Source organism: Telmatherina bonti, assembly GCF_933228915.1.
Source record: "Telmatherina bonti genome assembly, chromosome: 9".
Taxonomy (NCBI): domain Eukaryota; kingdom Metazoa; phylum Chordata; class Actinopteri; order Atheriniformes; family Telmatherinidae; genus Telmatherina; species Telmatherina bonti.
The window spans coordinates 1,224,857-1,243,949 of NC_136627.1; the positions used below are offsets into that span (position 1 = coordinate 1,224,857).

The window sequence follows — 19,093 nt, forward strand, 5'->3', positions numbered from 1 at the left end:
CTAACATGCATGTCTTTGGATGGTGGGAGGAAGCTGGAGAACCTGAAGAGAACCCATGCATACTCCACACAGAAAGGCCACTGACCAAACCAGCCAAGGATTGAACCAGCGACCTTCATGCTGTGAGGCCACAGTGCTAACCACTGCGCCACCGTGCAGCCCGCATTTAGATTTGTCTAACTTTTTTTTATCTGGTAAAATAAATCATTCTTCAGCCTTGTGAAATGTAATTCTACATGATCTGATTCAATATTTTGCCAGTTATTGCAACCATATGCTGAACAAAATATGGGAATAGTGTCTGCTTTCTCTTGATTACCATTGACTATTTCTTTTATTTACATTTATTAATTTATCAATATAGAGATACAGTTGTACAAAGTCTGAAAATAAAGTATTGTATCAAAACTGTGCAATTCAAAAGTTACCCAAAAAAACACTGAGAGCGTAAACCTCCACCAAGGTCTTTAAAATGTTCCTGGGTCCAAACAGTGATCTGGATCACCACCTAGATTAAATCAGTTCTTCTTTTTCATGTTTCCAACAAGTCCTAAAAAAAATTCATGAAAATCCGTCCATAACTTTTTAAGTTATCTTGAACACAAACAGATAAAGCCAGTAAAAACATAACCTCCTTGGTGGAGGTAATTATGCTACCATGTAAAACTCTTTCTGAAACATCAATATCATTTTTTTCCAAAAACACCTCATAGGAGTAAGATTTATCATTTGCATTTAGTAGATTATTCACTGTGTTAACATTATTTATAAACCAGTTATGTAGAAAAGTGTTTTGTTTGCGTGTAATATATACGCGTTGTTCCACAGAAAACAGTTATGTGTGGAAACTACGTTGGTTCTGCAGCAAGACTCGAAAGCAGAGACCCATCCAATATGGCGGAGACACGTCCAATATGGCGGCGATGCAGGTTCACTCCTCCAGCCCACAACGAGGCGTCTCTGTATATATATATATATATACGTCTATGGAAAGAGCTAAAGGAAAGCGAAGAAGAAGAAAGTTTCTCTTCTCCAGGACTCTGCCCCCGCAGCCTGGCTGCCACGTGGATCCGGATAAACTGCTGCTCCATGACGGGTGGCTTGGAGGACGCCACCACGCCGAGTTCCAGCTGAGCCAGGCGGCACGAGCCGCGCACCGTAAGTTTTGCTGTTTATCCAACTTCCTGCACCAGAACATGGCGCGTGCGCTCATGCGTTTACCTGAGGGAGACGGTTCGTTATGTCAGGAACCGGGTCAGCACGAGCCACGAATTCCAGTGAGCTCAGAACCAGTCCTTACTGGTTATGTACTGGTCTGCCTTTCCTAACACGTGCCTGACAGGACCCAGAGCTTTTTGTGGGATTTAGCAGAGCGAGACGTTGTCCTTCCTGATGGTGAGGAAAACACTGTGTTTGCTTGTGTTCCTGTCAGGTTCCTGCTTCGAGACGAAGGACGCTGACGCATCATGAGGCAGCTCAAAGGGAAACCTAAAAAAGAAACGTCCAAGGACAAGAAGGAGCGCAAGCAGGCCATGCAGGAAGCCCGGCAGCAGGTGGCCACCGTGGTGCTGCCAACGCTGGCGGTTGTGGTGCTGTTTATCGTTGTTTTCGTCTATGTGGCCACCAGACCGGGCGCTATCGAGTAGACGTCAGAGACATGCGAACTGTCAAACCGAGTTTGAGAAAATGACGATGGCTACACCCAAAGGACTAACTTCAGGATGCACCAGCTGTCCACGGTGGACCGCTGGCTGCTCTGCCTTCTGCCTCCCCAAAGAATGCCTTGGCAGGACGCAAGCTGCAGGAAGACCTGCCTCGCAGTGCCTTGTCTGGACCAATGAGGACAATGTCCACGTCCATGCATAGATGTCACCTAAACCATGCATAATTCTACATACCAAAGGAAACAATGTGCACAATCCTGTCAGGTTTGATCCCCCTTTACAGAGAAGTCGTCTTGTACAAATCCAGCACAATCACACACGGTTTCTGTGTGAAGGGAAATCAGCAGCACTTCTCCCATGGTGCCTTAAAACGGTGTCAAAGTTCCCAAATGCTTCCTGTTAGTGACCCGGAGTTTGTCGAGTCTTAACTTTACCCGTGTTGCTTGTATTGTATCCAAGTATTTCCTGCATGTCGCAGACATGTCGGGTGGAATGTAACCCCAGTCGCCTTGTGATCAGCCTATTTAAGTTTGTCTAAGAAAAATGGTTGAAAATCTGAGTTTGTTTACGTTTGTTTATTTCTGAAGCACGGTGGCGGTGTGGGCTTTAACGGACTTAAAACGGACTTTTGTCCGTTGTCCTTCAGCAGATGATGGTTTAAAAACGGAGGAAGGGTTTCTAAAAAAGATTCGGCAGCAGATCCTCATCGCAGCTTATTTACAGACTTATGAAAAGTTTTTTGCTTTAAAAACTGTAATATTGCAGAGTTATTTCCGTTTTTCAGATCATGTTTCACATTTTCACACAAGACCCTTTGGAGACGGGTGTTGTGGGTGTTTGTGGAAGTTCTCCAATTCTTATTCTGCTTTACTCTGAGCTTTTATTGCAGCATTACAGTGCATTTTAAAAGCACTACACTGCTACTTCCAATCTGTTGCCGAGCTGATGGGTTGGAATCACATCTGCACCAGGAGTCCACCCGACAACACCAGCATGGCCACCGGTCATAAGACCGATGTGAAAGGCACCCCCGCAGCCGTGGCCACCATGACACCCGGCGCAGAGGGCGCCCTCTGAGGAACACTGGTAAACAGGCTGGAATGATCACATATCCGAACATAATGAAGACTTACATCTCTAGTAGGTCCTCCTGCTGAGAGACGTGTTCCTCTGGGTGAAGTGGTTCCTCGTCCTGATAGTAGTCTATACATTCTGTAATCATGAACAATAAGAAATATAGTTAGACCCCTCAGTTTACTGTAAATCTGTAAAAACTCTGACCAATCCAAACGTTCCCGCCAGGGCGTAGCCGTCACTTTTTAAGTGAGGGGGACACATTTCTTTGATGTCTATTAAGTAATTTATAATCCTCTCACATTCAATTGCTCTTGTCCATGTTGGCTAAAGCTTCACATCAGCACAAACGGCACAGCACCAGGGAACCAACTTTAGTTCTTTAAAATGGTATACTATCAAAATCAAAACTCTGCTTGAGTTGACACTGAATGACCTTGGAGCATCTACAGGAAGAGTAGTCAGATTATGAAGTGCCAAATGACAACACTGAAAACAAAAAGAACTGTAAAACAACCATTCCTGTTTAAAAAATATTAGCGCCAAAGGAAAATGGAAATGACAAGGTAACAGTAATAAGCCACATCATTTAATGTATTGGCAAAACAAATATATCAATATTAGGATGTAGCCATTTTATATTTCTTTAATGACAGAAAAGATGTGCAAAATTGATCAGTTAAGAAAAATTTTGACCTATGCAAATTCCAAATTTAGCAAATAAATGAATAATAAATAATCTATTTGAAATTACAGATAAACTATGTTTAAAATTATCTATATTTCCCTTTTGAACTAAGGGAATTATTAAAAATCTAGAGGCTCTCCTCATTAACTATATTACAAAATAATATAATGAGCTCTAGATTTCAGTGTAGACCAAAGCAGAAACAACATAAAAAAAAACAGTTTATATTAAATAAATTGGAAAAAAAAAATATTCACATCTGTCTGTGATGGGCCAATATTTCCTCTATCATGTTTGAGTAAGGAAGCCTCCTGCAACATGTAACATATATGTAGTGGAGGTGGACCCAAATGCAGAGGCAGAAGATGCAGGTTTATTTCTGGACGCAGGAACACAGATGACATGAGACACAGGGAACTAATTAAACACAATGAACCAGCAAACAGAACTGAAACAAAGGTCTACAAATACTGTGAAAGCAAACAAGAAACCGGTGCAGAGAATGAAACTAACGAGACCAGGTGGAAACTATGAACTGGAACAAAGACTACACAGGAAACAAGGAGACTTGAATAGGAAAAAACTACAAAATAAAACAGGAAACCAAACCTGAGAAAAACGCCTGGAACTACACATCATGACAGAAGAACCCAAATGTGATCCTGCACCTCTCATAAGCTACAAAGAATTGCTGAGCAATTTGACTCCTATTTAGTTTGTCCAATTTATCTTTGTGGATATGACACACAGCAACACTGTTGAGCCGGTACTGTGTCGTCGTGCTTCGGAGCCAGGTTTTTAACCTCCGGAGACCACTGAAGCTTCTTTCAGCCTCAGCAGAGGAGGCAGGTACAGTAAGGAATAACCTTTGCAAGGTTGTGGTTACAGACACTTTATACATGCCAACAAATTCTTCATGAACTATCAGATCATGATCAACATATCTCACACATACTGCCTCCTGCTCCTTTCCTGACATGTCTTGTGTTCCATCCATGATCACAGAAAACTGCAGTTGCGGAAGAGACCTGATGTTATCTGCAATTTCACAAATTGAGTGGCTCAATAAATCCAGGATCTCGTTTTGAACTTGGGGACATGTATAGTCAATTCGGGAACTCAACCATTTTCTTAGATCAGGGTCATCCTCAGATTTGTTTTTCAATAGTTGTGCAAAATTTTCTTCGCTCTCATCATGCCCTCTTAGAGCTAGACCCTGCCTGGCCAAGAACTGCACAGCACAGACTATTTTCAACAGACAGGTCCGTGCCTCCTCCTGCTGTGATGCCTGTACATTAGACAGTAATGCATCCACTGATCTAGTCTCATAGATTTGTGTTACGGCTATTTTGTGACATGCTGATCGAGCATGTAAACGGCCCTTCTTACAGTTTTTAAAACCAGTGGAAATGAATGTGTTCTGTTTTTTGCAAGCTGTGATGTTTTCTTCACAAATGCTTTGTGACAGTAAAAGTTGCTCCTTCAACACCTGAGATGAAATGAATCCAAGGGAAGTCCTGATACCATTGTCGTCGAAATCTTAGAGTTTTGTCTGCCAATCTCTGAGACACAATTGTCTGAGGATCTGGCTGATGTGGTTTTAAAGTAGCCACAAAAGATCCATGCTCTGCTGTATCGTTGCCTGAAGCCTTTCTCTGCCTGTTAGTGGTGCAGCCTGGTCTGTCCCCTGATACACGACCCTCTCCCAGTGCTGCCTGTTGCAACACAGACAAAAAACTTGTAGATTAAAGTAGTTCTGAAATAGTAGTAGAAATGCTGATCATAGTCACTCTTCTCCTAAGTACAAGTCCTCAGCCAGTTATAATTTCTCCTACAATTTCTACAGCAGTAACATAGATAAAAAAGAATTAAAAGTAGTAAATGACAAAGTCAGTCATGCTATTGATATTTTTTTCTCAGCCAGTTATATTCTTTTCTCACCTGTGACACTACATACTCATCCTTGTTATCCTCTGGTCCACCATCTCCTCTCGCACTGCTCTTTCTATTGTGGAAATAAATATTAAAAATTTGTGGAAAGCAGCATTATCAAATAGAATTACAAATACAGTCATTGCAGTGAAATTGTTGTAGAATTTGGCCTATATATAATGAAATGAAAAATACTTTATCAATCCCCAAAGGGAAATATTGCAGTAGATAATTAACTAGAGGAGGTCTTGTTCCAGAGGCTGATGGCTGCTGGCAGGAATGATCTTCTGTATCTTTCAGTCTTACATCGGACCTGAAGGAGCCTCTCACTGAACACACTTTGTTGTTTCATCACTGTGTTGTGGAGAGGGTGTGAAGAATCCTCCATCATCTTCATCAGCTTGTGCAGCATTCTTCTTTGGACAATCAGCTCCAGCGGCTCCAGAGTTACTCCAAGCACAGAAGCAGCTTTCTGGATCAGTTTGTTGATTCTCTTCAAGTCTCTGGTTCTGATGCTACTACCCCAGCAGATGCTGCAAAGCTGACTGCACTCTCCACAACAGACTTATAGAAGATATGCAACATCTTGGTGCAGACGTTAAACCATCTCAGCTTCCTTAAGAAGTACAGTCTGCTCTGACCTTTCTTGTAGATGTAGTCAGTGTTGCATTTCCAGTCCAGTTTGTTGTCCAGCTGAACTCCAAGATACTTGTATTCCTCCACCACCTCCACCTCCTCTCCCAGGATGGAAACAGTGCTTTGTTTATTCTTCTTCCTCCTGAAGTCAACAATCATCTCTTTTGTTTTGCTGCTATTTAATATGAGATGATTGTCACCGCACCATTTAACAAACTGACTGACCAGTTCTCTGTACTCTGCTTCTTGTCCATCCCTGATACACCCCACAACTGCAGAGTCATCAGAGTATTTCTGCAGATGACAGGACTCAGAGTTGTACTGGAAGTCTGAGGTGTACAGAGTGAAGAGGAATGGCCAGAGTACAGTTCCTTGTGGTGCACCAGTGCTGCTGACCTCCATCTCAGACACACAACCTTTCAGTCTCACAAACTGGGGTCTGTTTGTGAGGTAGTCATAGATCCAGGTGGTTGTGGAGGTATCCACCTGGAATTTATGGAGCTTCTCACATAACAAAGCAGGCTGAATGGTATTAAAAGCACTGAGAAATGAAAGAACATGACCCTCAGAGTGCTGCCTGAATGGTCCAGATGAGAGTGTGCTCTCTGGAGCAGGTATATGATGGCATCTTCAACCCCAAGTCCATTACGATATGCAAACTGGAATGGGTGCTGAAAGGTGTTTACTTGCTTGTTGAGGTGAGCCAGTAAGAGTCTCTCCAGGACTTTCATGATGTGAGATGTCAGGGCAACTGGTCTGTAGCCACTTGGTTCAGCTGGTTGTGTTTTTTTAGGCACTGGAACAAGGCAGGAGGTTTTCCACAGCACTGGGACTCTATTTTGTCTCAGACTGGTGCTGAAAAGGTGCTGGAGAATCGGACATAGTTGTTTTGAGCAGGTCTTGAGAACTCTGGGACTGACACCATCTGGACCTGCAGCCTTGTTCTGGTTCAGTTTCTCAAGTTGCTTCTTAACCTGATTGCAGGAGACAAACAAGGTGGAGGTCTCAGGATGTCCTGATGTGGAGGGAGATGAAGCTGTGTTCTGGTCCATGACTGAGCTGCAGGGTGACAGATTGGAGGCGTGACAGGAAAGCAGTGGGCTTATGGAGGGTGTGTGGTCTGTTGGGCTGGAGGTAGGGGGTGAACTGAACCTGTTGAAGAATATGTTCAGCTCATTAGCTCTGTCCAGACCTCCATCAGGCTGGTCCCCCTTTAACTTGAAGCCGGTGATCTTCTTCATTCCAGACCACACATCCCTCAGGTTATTCTGCTGGAGCTGACTTTCTAACTTCTTCCTGTAGTCCTCCTTGCACTTCTTAGTTTGTGTTTTAAGTTGTTTTTGTGTCGCCCTCAATAACTCCCTGTCTCCATCACTGAAGGCTTTCTTTTTGATGTTCAGCAGCTTTTTCAGGTCACTGGTGATCCAGGGTTTGTTATTGGGGAAGCACCTCACTGTTCTTGTTGGGACGATGCTGTCCACACAGAAGTTTATGTAATCTGTCACACACTCAGTCATGGCGTTGATGTCGTCTCCATGAGGTTCACAGAGGACGTTCCAGTCTGTAGCCTCAAAGCCTCCTCTAAGAGCATCTTCAGCTTCAGCAGACCAGATTTTGATAGTCTTTGTGATGACTGGTTGCTGCTGAACGATGGGCTTGTAGGTGGAGGTGAGAAGAACCAGATTATGGTCAGATCTTCCTAAAGGAGGCGGGGCAGAACAACTGGATCCATTATTCATATTTGCATAAAATGAAGTCCAACATCTTATTTTCTCTGGTGGAGCAGCTGACAAACTGCTGGAATGTTGGTAGAGTTGCAGAGAGGGAGACATTGTTGAAGTCTCCGGAGATCGCCATGAATGAGTTTGGATGCTGTGTTTGTAGCCGAGCAACGACGGAGCTGATGACGTCACAGGCTGTTTCTGGTGCGGTACCAGGTATTATATATAACACATGTATATCTGAGCAAAATGGTGGCCTAGTGGTTATGAGAATGGGCCTTTGCTCTGGATGTTGTGGATTTAAATCCAAAAAGTAATATTTTACCAAATATTATCACACAGTACAATTTATCACCTCCTTCCACATCTGTATTTATCTGTCTTCAGATATAGCATAGACATTGACTTTTTGTGCAGACAGTCTACATAATAACTGCACAACTTGCAGCTGAAGCTGAAGCTGAACACTCTGATGGAAAGGGATACAGCACTCTGTGTGCAACAACTATCATACCATCCTGATGTACAATGTTCAAAACTGGATTTGAAGCCGTCCCATGTATACCAATGTGTACCTGTGCAGAAAATGGACCAATTGCTGAGCTGCATCTTATGTTTTGTGCAATCACAGGAACGGATTTAAAAAATTTACAAAAACTTGAAAAGTTTAACTTTTTTTTAAAACCTTGTGTTACTTGTACAACTTTTCAAGACAAGACTGCACATACATTGACTTTGTGCAGACAGTCTTCACTTTAACTGCACTTTGATGAAATAGTACAAAGTACTCTGTGTACAACCGGTGGCATACCATCATGATGCACAACGTCTGATGCTGGATTTGATCCCTCTCCTTGTATACCAATGTGTAACTGTGTACCGGTGCAGAAAATGGACCAATCGCTGCGCTGCATTTTCTGTTTTGTCCAATCACAGGAACGGATTTTAAAAATTGACAAAAACTTGAATACCTTAAATAGTTTAAATGTTATAAAGACCAAAAGTCGTAGAACATATCTTCTGTATGAGCTGAACAGTTTGACATTTGAATGGTTGAAGTGAGCATTTTAACAATTTAAAATTGAACTGTAATTTCTACACAGTTTAATTTTTACAATATATAAACACTTCGTGTTAAGTGTTTAACTTTTCAAGACCGACATTGCACAGACATCATCTTACATGTGCAGACTGCCCATACTTTAACTGCACAGTTATTATCTAAAGCTGAAGCTTTTTGATGGACCAGTACACGACACTGGGTGAAAAAAACTGACCTGCCACCATACAGCCCAATGTTTAATATGGGATTTGTATACCATTACGTACCTGTGTACCGGTGGAGAAAATGGACCAATCGCTGAGCTGAATCCCATTTCGTCCTATTACAAGAACGGATTTCAATACATTGACAAAAACTTGAATAACTTGAAAAGTTTAAATGTTACAAAGACCAAATGTCGTAGCATATATCAAATGAATGGCCTGAAGAGTTTGATACTTGAATGGTTGAAGTGAGACAAACAGTGTAGGAGGAGTAGCGTTTCAAACATTTTGCAAGAAAGACAATGGAAACCGGGACAGAGACAAACCAGATAGTGCAAACTGGTGCAGAGCTCCAAACCCCCCGCAAAAGCAGTTTTCAGCTCATTATGCAAAAACTGACCAATTGCCGAGCTGAATTTTTTTCAACGTCCAATCTGGATTTGGTTAGAAGGGCTTTCATCCAATCACAAGGCTGAATTTATTTTTACAAAATGCTAAATATCTCAAAAACTACAGATTTCAAATAAAAAAATTGTATCACACACGTCCTGAAGGAGCTGCACAGGTTAAGATCTGAATGATTGAAGTGATTTGAACTGTGCAGGACTAGTAGCACGGCAAAATTTGGCGGAATAATACATAATAACTAGAAACGTGCTCTTCTTGAAGAAGAGCAAATGTGAATGCCCTTCTATGCTGAATGATTGATATGCAATTGCATAGCCATTTGAAGAAGCAGCACAACTATGCAACTTCATTTATCACAGTAATGCATCAGGATTCAAACCTATGAACAACAGCCCATTTCTTTAACCACTACACCAGCATAGCTCTCTAGTGCACTATGGCAGAATCATCAAATTTTTTTATCATTGGGATGGGAATTTTTTTTTTTTACAATTCCTGCAATGTGTAATCGGCAAAAGACCTAAAGATTTAAACGTGTAAAATAGCACACAAGATCGACTAGACATAGATCAGCATACAGACAAAAAAGTTCAACCATCTGATATGCTTTGTTAAAATCCAATACCTTGATTTGAACTCACAACCTTCTGAATGGGCAACAAGTCATTTTACCACTATGCCACTTCAATTGTTCTTCACACCCTGGCAGGAGCGCTAATATTTTTTGCCACTGGTATGGGATTGCCTTTGCCACCAATATGTAATCAGAAGAATTGCAAAAAGATGTGAAAGGTTGAACTGCTGTCAAGACGCCAGAGATTATTTTAAATAATTTCTAAATACAACTAAAATTCTAAAGTCAGTAGTTAAACTGCATCAATCATTGCAGAAAACCATTTAGAACTGCTTATGTAATCAGTTAAAAACTTTACTGTTCAACGTGAGCAATGTTGTTTCATTTGAAGCACTTCAACAACAAAACTGTAATATTTAACTGTCATTTCTGCAGTTTTTGTTTTTTTTTATCTTGAGCTAACCCTTTGTATTAATCACACAACTTTTGAGGACAGAGATTGGACAGGATCTATCTTATTTGTGCAAACAGCCCACACTTTAATTGAATAGTTTTCAGTCAAAAACAAAGTCAAAGTCAAAGCTCTTTGATCAGATCAGTCCACAGCACTCTGTGTGCAAAACTGACATACCATTACAGTGTACAATGTTCAAGAGTGGATTTGAACACGTCCCATGTCTACCAATGCGTACCTGTGCACCGGTGTAGAAAATAGACCAATCACTGAGCTGCATTTTCTGTTTTGTCCAATTACAGGAACGGATTTTAAAAATTGACAAATATTTGAATAACTTGGAAAAGTTCAAATGTTACAAAGACCAAAAGTCATAGCACACATCTCCTAAACTGGCTGAAGAGTTTGATAATTTAATGGTTAAAGTGAAACTAAACGTGTTACAACTTTGTTCCATTTGAAGCATTTTAGCAATAAAAAATTTAATATGTAACTAATTGCCCAGAGTTTTTTTTTTTTTTTTTACTTGAATTGACACATTGTTTTAGTTGTACCGCTCTCCAAAACAGGAATTGTACATTGTTATGTTACATGTGCAGACAATTGACATATTAACTATAATGCTTGCAGTAAAATCTAAGCTCTTTGACACAACAGTATGCAGTACTCTATGCGCACCAGCTGGCATTTTCCCATTCCTTGTACACCAATGCGTTTTTGTGTACCGGTGCTCAAAATGGACCAATCGCTGAGCTGCATTTTCTGATGTGTCCAATCACAGGAAATGATTTGCAAATTTGACAAAAACCTGACAACTTGAAAATTTTTACATGTTTCAAAGACCAAAAGTCATAGCACATATCTCCTGAATGAGCCGAACAGCTTGACATTTGAATGGTTGAAGTGAGGCAAAAGGTATAGGAGGAGTAGTGTTTCAAACATTTTTGCAGGAAAGATAAGTGTTTTATTTGAAGCATTTTAGGAACAACTTAATAAGTGTGAATGCAATTCATCGCGTTTGAGCCATTCAGCCTATCAAAAATTAAACTCTTCGGTACATTCATGAGAATGAAGCATGACTTTTGTCATAGCAAACTTTTGTAGATTTTGAGATATTTAGCATTTTGTAAAAATAAATCCAGGCTATTGATTGGCTGAAAGCCCCTCAAACCAAATGTGGATTGGACACTGAAAAAATGCAGCTCAGCTATAGGTCAGTTTTTGCCTGTACTCACAGAGATGTTTCTCAATGTAAATCTGGCTTATGTTTCTTAAAATCCAACAAGTTTTCCATAAATTCATGGTGGAATTTTACTTTTATTGAACCTGTTTTCATTCACAATGTGTCAAGTTACATGATTGCTCCCAGCTGTGTTCTTCAACCAGCAGGGTCTGTTTGTTACTATATAAATTAGCATAGTTAGTTTCGGCTCAGAGTTTTTGCAATGTTTTTTTTTTTTTTTTTTTTTTAAAGGGAGCATAGCCTTGTAACAAGGTCATGTCAACTCACTACTTCTATTTGTCATTTTGTCACTTTATCCATTCAAATATTAAACTATTGACCTCATTCAGGAGATACGTTTGGCTTTTTCACATTTGAACTTTTTTAGTTATTCAGGTTTTTGTCAATTTTTCAATTCTGTCTTCTGATTGGAGAAAACAGAAATTCAACTCAGCAATTGGTCCATTTTTTGCATAATGAGCTGCGGACTGCTTTATCAGGGTGCACCGTGACACAAGTAGTTTAGTTGAACCTTGCACATGTTTTTGCGATCTAATTATACCCTGCTAGAAGTGAAAAAAAGGCATTCCCATCCCAACTGGAATACATTTCAACACTTTTTCCAAAGTGCAACTAAGAGTACTAGTGGTGTATTAAGTAAGTCAGTGTGCTTCAATACAGAAGTTCAATCCTGATGTGGGACAATTAGAAAAAATGTCAATTGTGCTTTTTTTTTTTCAATTTCTTATACTTATGCAATTTCATTTCAATCATTTAGCATAGTTAAATAAATGGGCATTCACAGTTGCTATTATTTCAATAATAGCTGTTTCTAGTAATTGAGATCCGGTTCTTGATTTATGTGAATGACCACAGGGGCCATAACGTTTGGTCTTTGGAACATGTACATTTTTTTTTTTAAATCGTGTCTTGTCCTGCATTTAAGCAGCAGAATGATGGTCTGGATGCTGTGTTCTGCAGAGCAAATTTACTTTGCCAAGGGGAGCATGACTGGTATGATGATCCCCTTGATTTTCTGGATTCTTATGTTATATCTTTATTTATTTTGTTTAATTGTAATGTAGAGTTTCTACTGCTGGACCAGACCGGAGAAGATAGAAGAGAGACAGAAAGACAAAGGGAAACAGAAAGAAAATACCTCAAAGAGAGAGAGGAAAAGAGAGAGAGAAAGAAAGAAAGAAAAAAACAGACATTTGCATGAACATTTGCATATATACCCATACGTATTCATCTACATAAACGCATATACATACACATTCACACACATCTACACAAACAGGCCAATCTTAGATTCATGCTCTGCCTGCGGAGGACTAAGCTATCAAGTGACAGGAGCACCAAAAACTGTCAGGTTAAATATAAATGGGAGACAAGGAAAACCAGCTGCTGTTAGTGAAGACGACTCAGTGACTGTGTCACATGCAGAACATATAGAGTGGAACGTGTTCAGAACAGAGTGATCATGCCAATGTGACCCCGCCCACACAAAGGCAAGATGCAGGCCAGGAGGACCCCGAGACTCAGGTAGCTAGCAGCCACCTACAAGGACTGGATCCAACCACCCCACCCCGGAGCCAGCTATGGACCCACCCAGGAGGTGTCAGAGGGGAGCCCCAGCCAGAGTCCCCCGCCCTCAGGGGAAACAGACCCCAGCGGGCCCAGACAGACAAGAACCCCCCCCCCCCCCCCCAGAGAGCAGAGGGCCCAGCCCACACCAACGGTAAGCCAGGATCCCCAGACAGCCGCTGAGTGGGGGCCAGGCCGCACCCCAGTGCATCAGCCACGCTGCCCGGGCACAAGGCACCCCTCCCCCGGACGAACACATATATATATATATATATATATATATATATATACACACACACACACACATACCAAGTCACTCACACACACATACTCTCACCAGACACCCCCCCAAATCCTTCATCTCACACCCCCCTACCCCCGCTCACATACTCCCTGATGCCCACATACACCACATAACAATCCAATCCAATCCCGTCCCTCCACGTCTACACCCCACTTACATACTCCCCCTTTATTCATACACCCCCCATTGCACACTCACCCACCCAACCTCCTCTCTGCACACACTACCCCGCCACACCTCTTTTCTCTTACATTCCATCCAGAACTTAACCCATTTGCTCCCGCACGCCCTCATCTTTCCTTCCCAACATGTCCCGTGTGGGACGCCCCTGGGGGAACAGACACTAGCAAGACCCCGGTCACGACCCCCACAACTACTGCCCACCACCTCCAGCGCCGCCCCGCCATTCCCCAGACACAGCCGACCCAGCAACCCCTAGAGCCAGCGGAGTTCTCCCCTCAGCCAGGCCAGCCCAGACCCAGGACTACCGGGCAGCTTACCCCGCCTGAACTGCCCTCCCGGCAAAACCCCGGAAATAGAGGCGTGAGAGGACCCCTTCTCTCCTTCCCCCCTCCTCGCAAATGATTGTGAAGTGTGTGATGATTGTAATTAAAATTGAGGGGCAATAACCCCACCATGTTGGGAGAGGGACCACCTAAGCGGCCCCGCCCACCATACACTGCATGGCCCGCCCCCCCAAAACATGTCCATGAGTTGTCAGTGTGTTTTTTTGTGATATGGTGACGAAGTGTAATTAACTGGGAGGTGGGCCAGTACTGGGTGGACCTTCATGGCCTCTCTCATCACCCAGCACACCGTGCACACCTCCCAACACCCTGCCTGTGTGTGGTGGAGAGCGCGGAAGGAGAAGGGGATTGGGATTCAGGACCAGAGGGAAGCGAACCTCCCTCCAGAAAGTGAGCCACCATCGGCACCAGGCACGCCCCCATTCCCAGGGCCACCAAGGGCCAGGACAAGCAGAAGCAGCCGCCCGAATAGCCAGAGCCCTTACCAACACTAACCAAGGAGCGACCGCCGGCCCCAGGAGGCACCAACCTGCCACATGCAAAGGGCGGCAGGAAGACAAGGAAGGGGGCGCGGCAGAAGGGGACCTCAAATCTAAGGGTCCGTCGTCCCCACCCACCCAGAACACTCCCCTACCCGGAGAGATGCTGGGGTCCCTCTTTGTCTACACCCCAGTAAGTAAACACACACACACACACACCTCTCTCATCTCTGTCCTACCCCCATCATAACCACTACCCCTCCACCCCCATACACACAAACTACTATACCCCCGCACATATGCCCCCCACACTCCACCAACACACACGCCTACCCCTTAACCATGCATCACTACACTCCACCATACATCCCCCTTACCCCTCATCCACGAGCACTAACACACTCCCCCATACACACACACCTACCCCCCCATCCACTTGCAGCACCACACTCCCCTACTCTCACGCACCACAATTCTCCTCGATCCATACCCAATACACCCACACACACGCAAGCATGCACACACATACACACACACCCACCCACCCACACACACACCCACCCACACATACACACCCACCCATACACACACACACTGATCCCCAACCATCTTTGTCCCGGGTCCACAACCAGGCACCAGGGCAAATACCTGCCCCCCACCGCAACGGCAGATCCAGGTCAGCCTAGTCCCCCATGGCGGAGGCCAACGCCCCCCACCCCCCACCCCCAAGAGACAGGGGACAGCCCCGGGCACTGGAGCCCAGGACCCCCGCCCAGCCCATCCCACAGAGCCAGAACCCGCTGGCCAAGCCCTTGCCAGTGGCCTCGCCCCTCCGCCACAAGGCAACCCCAACCGCTGACCCACCCAAGGCCCCCCTTCAGGGCTGGAAACCTAGCAACCCCAGTGGTGAGGCAGCCAAGATCCCCACACAGGAGCCCACCACAGAACCCCAAGCCACCAGAGACCTCCAACCTGCCCTCAACCCCAGTGCGATGAGGTCACATTCTCCCCCTCACCCCCAAACTAAGTGATGGAGCTGATCACAGGGGACCAGAGGGAATGAAATTCTGCTGACTGATCCTTTGAGGAGGCAGACATCATTTCCATGCTGATGTAATCTAATAAGAGATTTCTAAACTTCTGGATACACAGATTCTGTTTGCTTTTCAGGTTCACAAGGATAGTTTTCTTTGCGATGCACAGGCTACTGAGGATTGGATCTGCAGAGTTGAACCCTATGTTGTTTTCACCCAAGTGACCCAGTAGGCACAGTGTGGGGTTTGCAGGGATATTACATTTAAACCAGTCTGACAGGTCTTTACATACCTGGAGCCAGAACCTCTGGACAGGTGGACAAGACCATAAGGCATGGTAGTAGCTGTCAATCATGTTGTCAGTACAGTGTGAACAGATATGTGAGTGTAATAGACCCATCTTGAACATCCTGTGTCCTGTATAATGAGTTCTATGCAGAATTTTGAATTGTATTAATTGCATGTATGATTTCTTAGTCATTTTGAATGTGTTTGAGCAGATTTGTGACCATTCGTTTTGATTGAAGTTACTGGATAAGTCTGCTTCCCATTTAGAAGTTGGGAGAGAGATGGAATCTTCTAGCTTCAATAGTAATCTGTATATTTTGGATAGTAACTTATAGTAACGGGGCATTGAGATTTAAGAATTCTGCAACCCTGATAGGTAACTGTAAGTTTAATTAAAAGGCAATGGAGCAGATAGAGGGCCTGCCCCTCCAAGACCTCCTGGAGCTTTAAAATCTTGAGCAAAGACTCCAGAATTGGGACTGCTAGGAAAGAAAGGGTAATTAGCAGGGTTTAAAGCTGAGGTAACTTTGAACATATATGTGGAAAAAGCAATAAAACTAACAGTGGATGAGACAAATTAAAATGATCACAGTTTTTTTTTTTTTTTAAAGTCAATGGTGGGTAAACTATCTGGGACTAATTGAAGATTTGAGGGACACAACATGGGTAATGGGAAAAGATTGATGGCCAGCCTCACATTAGGAGAGGTTATAATCAGTCAGTATTGGCACAGATAGTTATAATACTAGGTGACAAAATGACGTCCTGCTTAACACCATATAAAGGTTTTATAAGGTCATATATCTATTTCCCATCTCCACAGGTCCTGTACGCACAAAGCCACTTGTTGGTGTGTCTGCTGAAGCAGAGCTGGAGGGAATGATGAAGTGTTGGAGAGAGAGAGAGAACGAGAAGGCTCCTAGCTACAGAAAATGTCTCCTAGCCTCACTCTTTATTTCTATGTTTATCTGTAGTATATGTGTGTCTATTGTTCAGGTTAGTAATTTTGTTCTTATGTTTACAATTTAATGTTCTCGTGATCTCACTGTAATGTTTTATAAAATTATCAATACAAGTTTGCTCATACGCGTTTGACTGCTGTTGCTACTTTGAACATTTAGCTCTTTTTTTGCCTCAGATTTATAGTGTGTGGGCCAATGGTGGCCTAAGGGGCCTCAGCCAACGGTCAGCCAACGCTCTGCCAACGCTCTGCCAACGCTCTGCCAATGCTCTGCCAACGCTCGTCCAACGCTCGTCCAACGCTCTGCCAACGCTCAGCCAACGCTCGTCCAACGCTCTGCCAACGCTCTGCCAACGCCCAGCCGACGCCCAGCTGACTCACAGCTAACGCTCAGCCAACATTCCACCAAAGCTCAGCCAACAGTCAGTAAACGCCTAGCCAACACTCATCCAACACTCAGCCAATACTCATCCAACGCTCAGCCAATGCCTACCCAACGCTCAGCCAACGCTCAGCCAACACTCAGCCAACGCCTAGCCAACGCTCACCCAACACTCAGCCAACACTCATTCAACGCTCATCCAACGCTCAGCCAATGCCTACCCAACGCTCAGCCAACACTCAGCCAACGCTCAGCCAACGCCTAGCCAACGCTCACCCAACACTCAGCCAACACTCATTCAACGCTCATCCAACGCTCAGCCAATGCCTACCCAACGCTCAGCCAACGCTCATCCAACGCTCAGCCAATGCCTACCCAACGCTCAGCCAACACTCAGCCAACGCTCAGCCAACACTCAGCCAACGCTCATTCAACGCTCATCCAACGCTCATCCAACGCTCAGTCAATGCCTAGCCAACGGTCAGCCAACGGTCAGCCAACGGTCTGCCAACGCTCTGCCAACGCTCGTCCAACGCTCGTCCAACGCTCAGCCAACGCTCTGCCAACGCTCGTCCAACGCTCTGCCAACGCTCTGCCAACGCTCTGCCAACGCTCAGCCAACGCTCAGCCAACGCTCAGCCAACGCTCTGCCAACGCCCAGCCGACGCCCAGCTGACTCACAGCTAACGCTCAGCCAACATTCCACCAAAGCTCAGCCAACACTCAGCCAACAGTCAGTAAACGCCTAGCCAACAGTCATCCAACACTCAGCCAATACTCATCCAACGCTCAGCCAATGCTCAGCAAACGCTCTGCCAACGTTTAGCCAATGCCTACCCAACGCTCAGCCAACGCTCAGCCAACACTCAGCCAACGCCTAGCCAACGCTCAGCCAACACTCAGCCAACGCTCATTCAACGCTCCTCCAACGCTCAGCCAATGCCTACCCAACGCTCAGCCAACGCTCAGCCAACACTCAGCCAACGCTCATTCAACGCTCATCCAACGCTCAGTCAACGCCTAGCCAACGCTCAGCCAACTCACAGCCAACGCTCACCCAACACCCAATCAACGCCTAACCAAGGCTCAGCTAACGCTCAGCCAACACTTAGCAAAAAACCCCATCAGCCAGCTTGATGCGACAACACCTCCCATCCTGGAAGTTGTCTTTCTTTAGATTTCAGCCAGCTTGACGCAACAACACCTCCCATCCTGGAAGTTGTCTTTCTTTAGATTTTAGCCAGCTTGATGCGACAACACCTCCCATCCTGGAAGTTGTCTTTCTTTAGATTTCAGACAGCTTAATACAACAACACCTCCCATCCTGGAAGTTGTCTTTCTTTAGATTTCAGACAGCTTAACACGACAACACCTCCCATCCTGGAAGTTGTCTTTCTTTAGATTTTAGCCAGCTTGATGCGACAACACCTCCCATCCTGGAAGTTGTCTTTCTTTAGATTTCAGACAGCTTAATACAACAACCCTCCCATCCTGGAAGTTGTCTTTCTTTAGATTTCAGCCAGCTTGACGCAACAACACCTCCCATCCTGGAAGTTGTCTTTCTTTACATTTCAGCCAGCTTGATGCGACAACACCTCCCATCCTGGAAGTTGTCTTTCTTTAGATTTCAGCCAGCTTGACGCAACAACACCTCCCATCCTGGAAGTTGTCTTTCTTTACATTTCAGCCAGCTTGATGCAACAACACCTCCCATCCTGGAAGTTGTCTTTCTTTAGATTTCAGACAGCTTAATACAACAACACCTCCCATCCTGGAAGTTGTCTTTCTTTAGATTTCAGCCAGCTTGACGCAACAACACCTCCCATCCTGGAAGTTGTCTTTCTTTACATTTCAGCCAGCTTGATGCAACAACACCTCCCATCGAAGAAGAC

At 44.2% G+C, this 19,093-nt stretch overlaps 1 protein-coding gene across 1 annotated transcript; it reads left to right on the forward strand.

The window, feature by feature from the left end:
* The first annotated feature begins 1,013 nt into the window (after nt 1–1,013).
* smco4 (single-pass membrane protein with coiled-coil domains 4) lies at nt 1,014–2,217 on the forward strand. The gene is made up of 2 exons (XM_079246827.1): nt 1,014–1,158; nt 1,433–2,217. The coding sequence occupies exon 2, from the start codon at nt 1,467–1,469 to the stop codon at nt 1,644–1,646; it is 180 nt and encodes a 59-aa protein (XP_079102953.1). The 5' UTR covers nt 1,014–1,158; nt 1,433–1,466; the 3' UTR covers nt 1,647–2,217.
* Nucleotides 2,218–19,093: the final 16,876 nt, after the last annotated feature.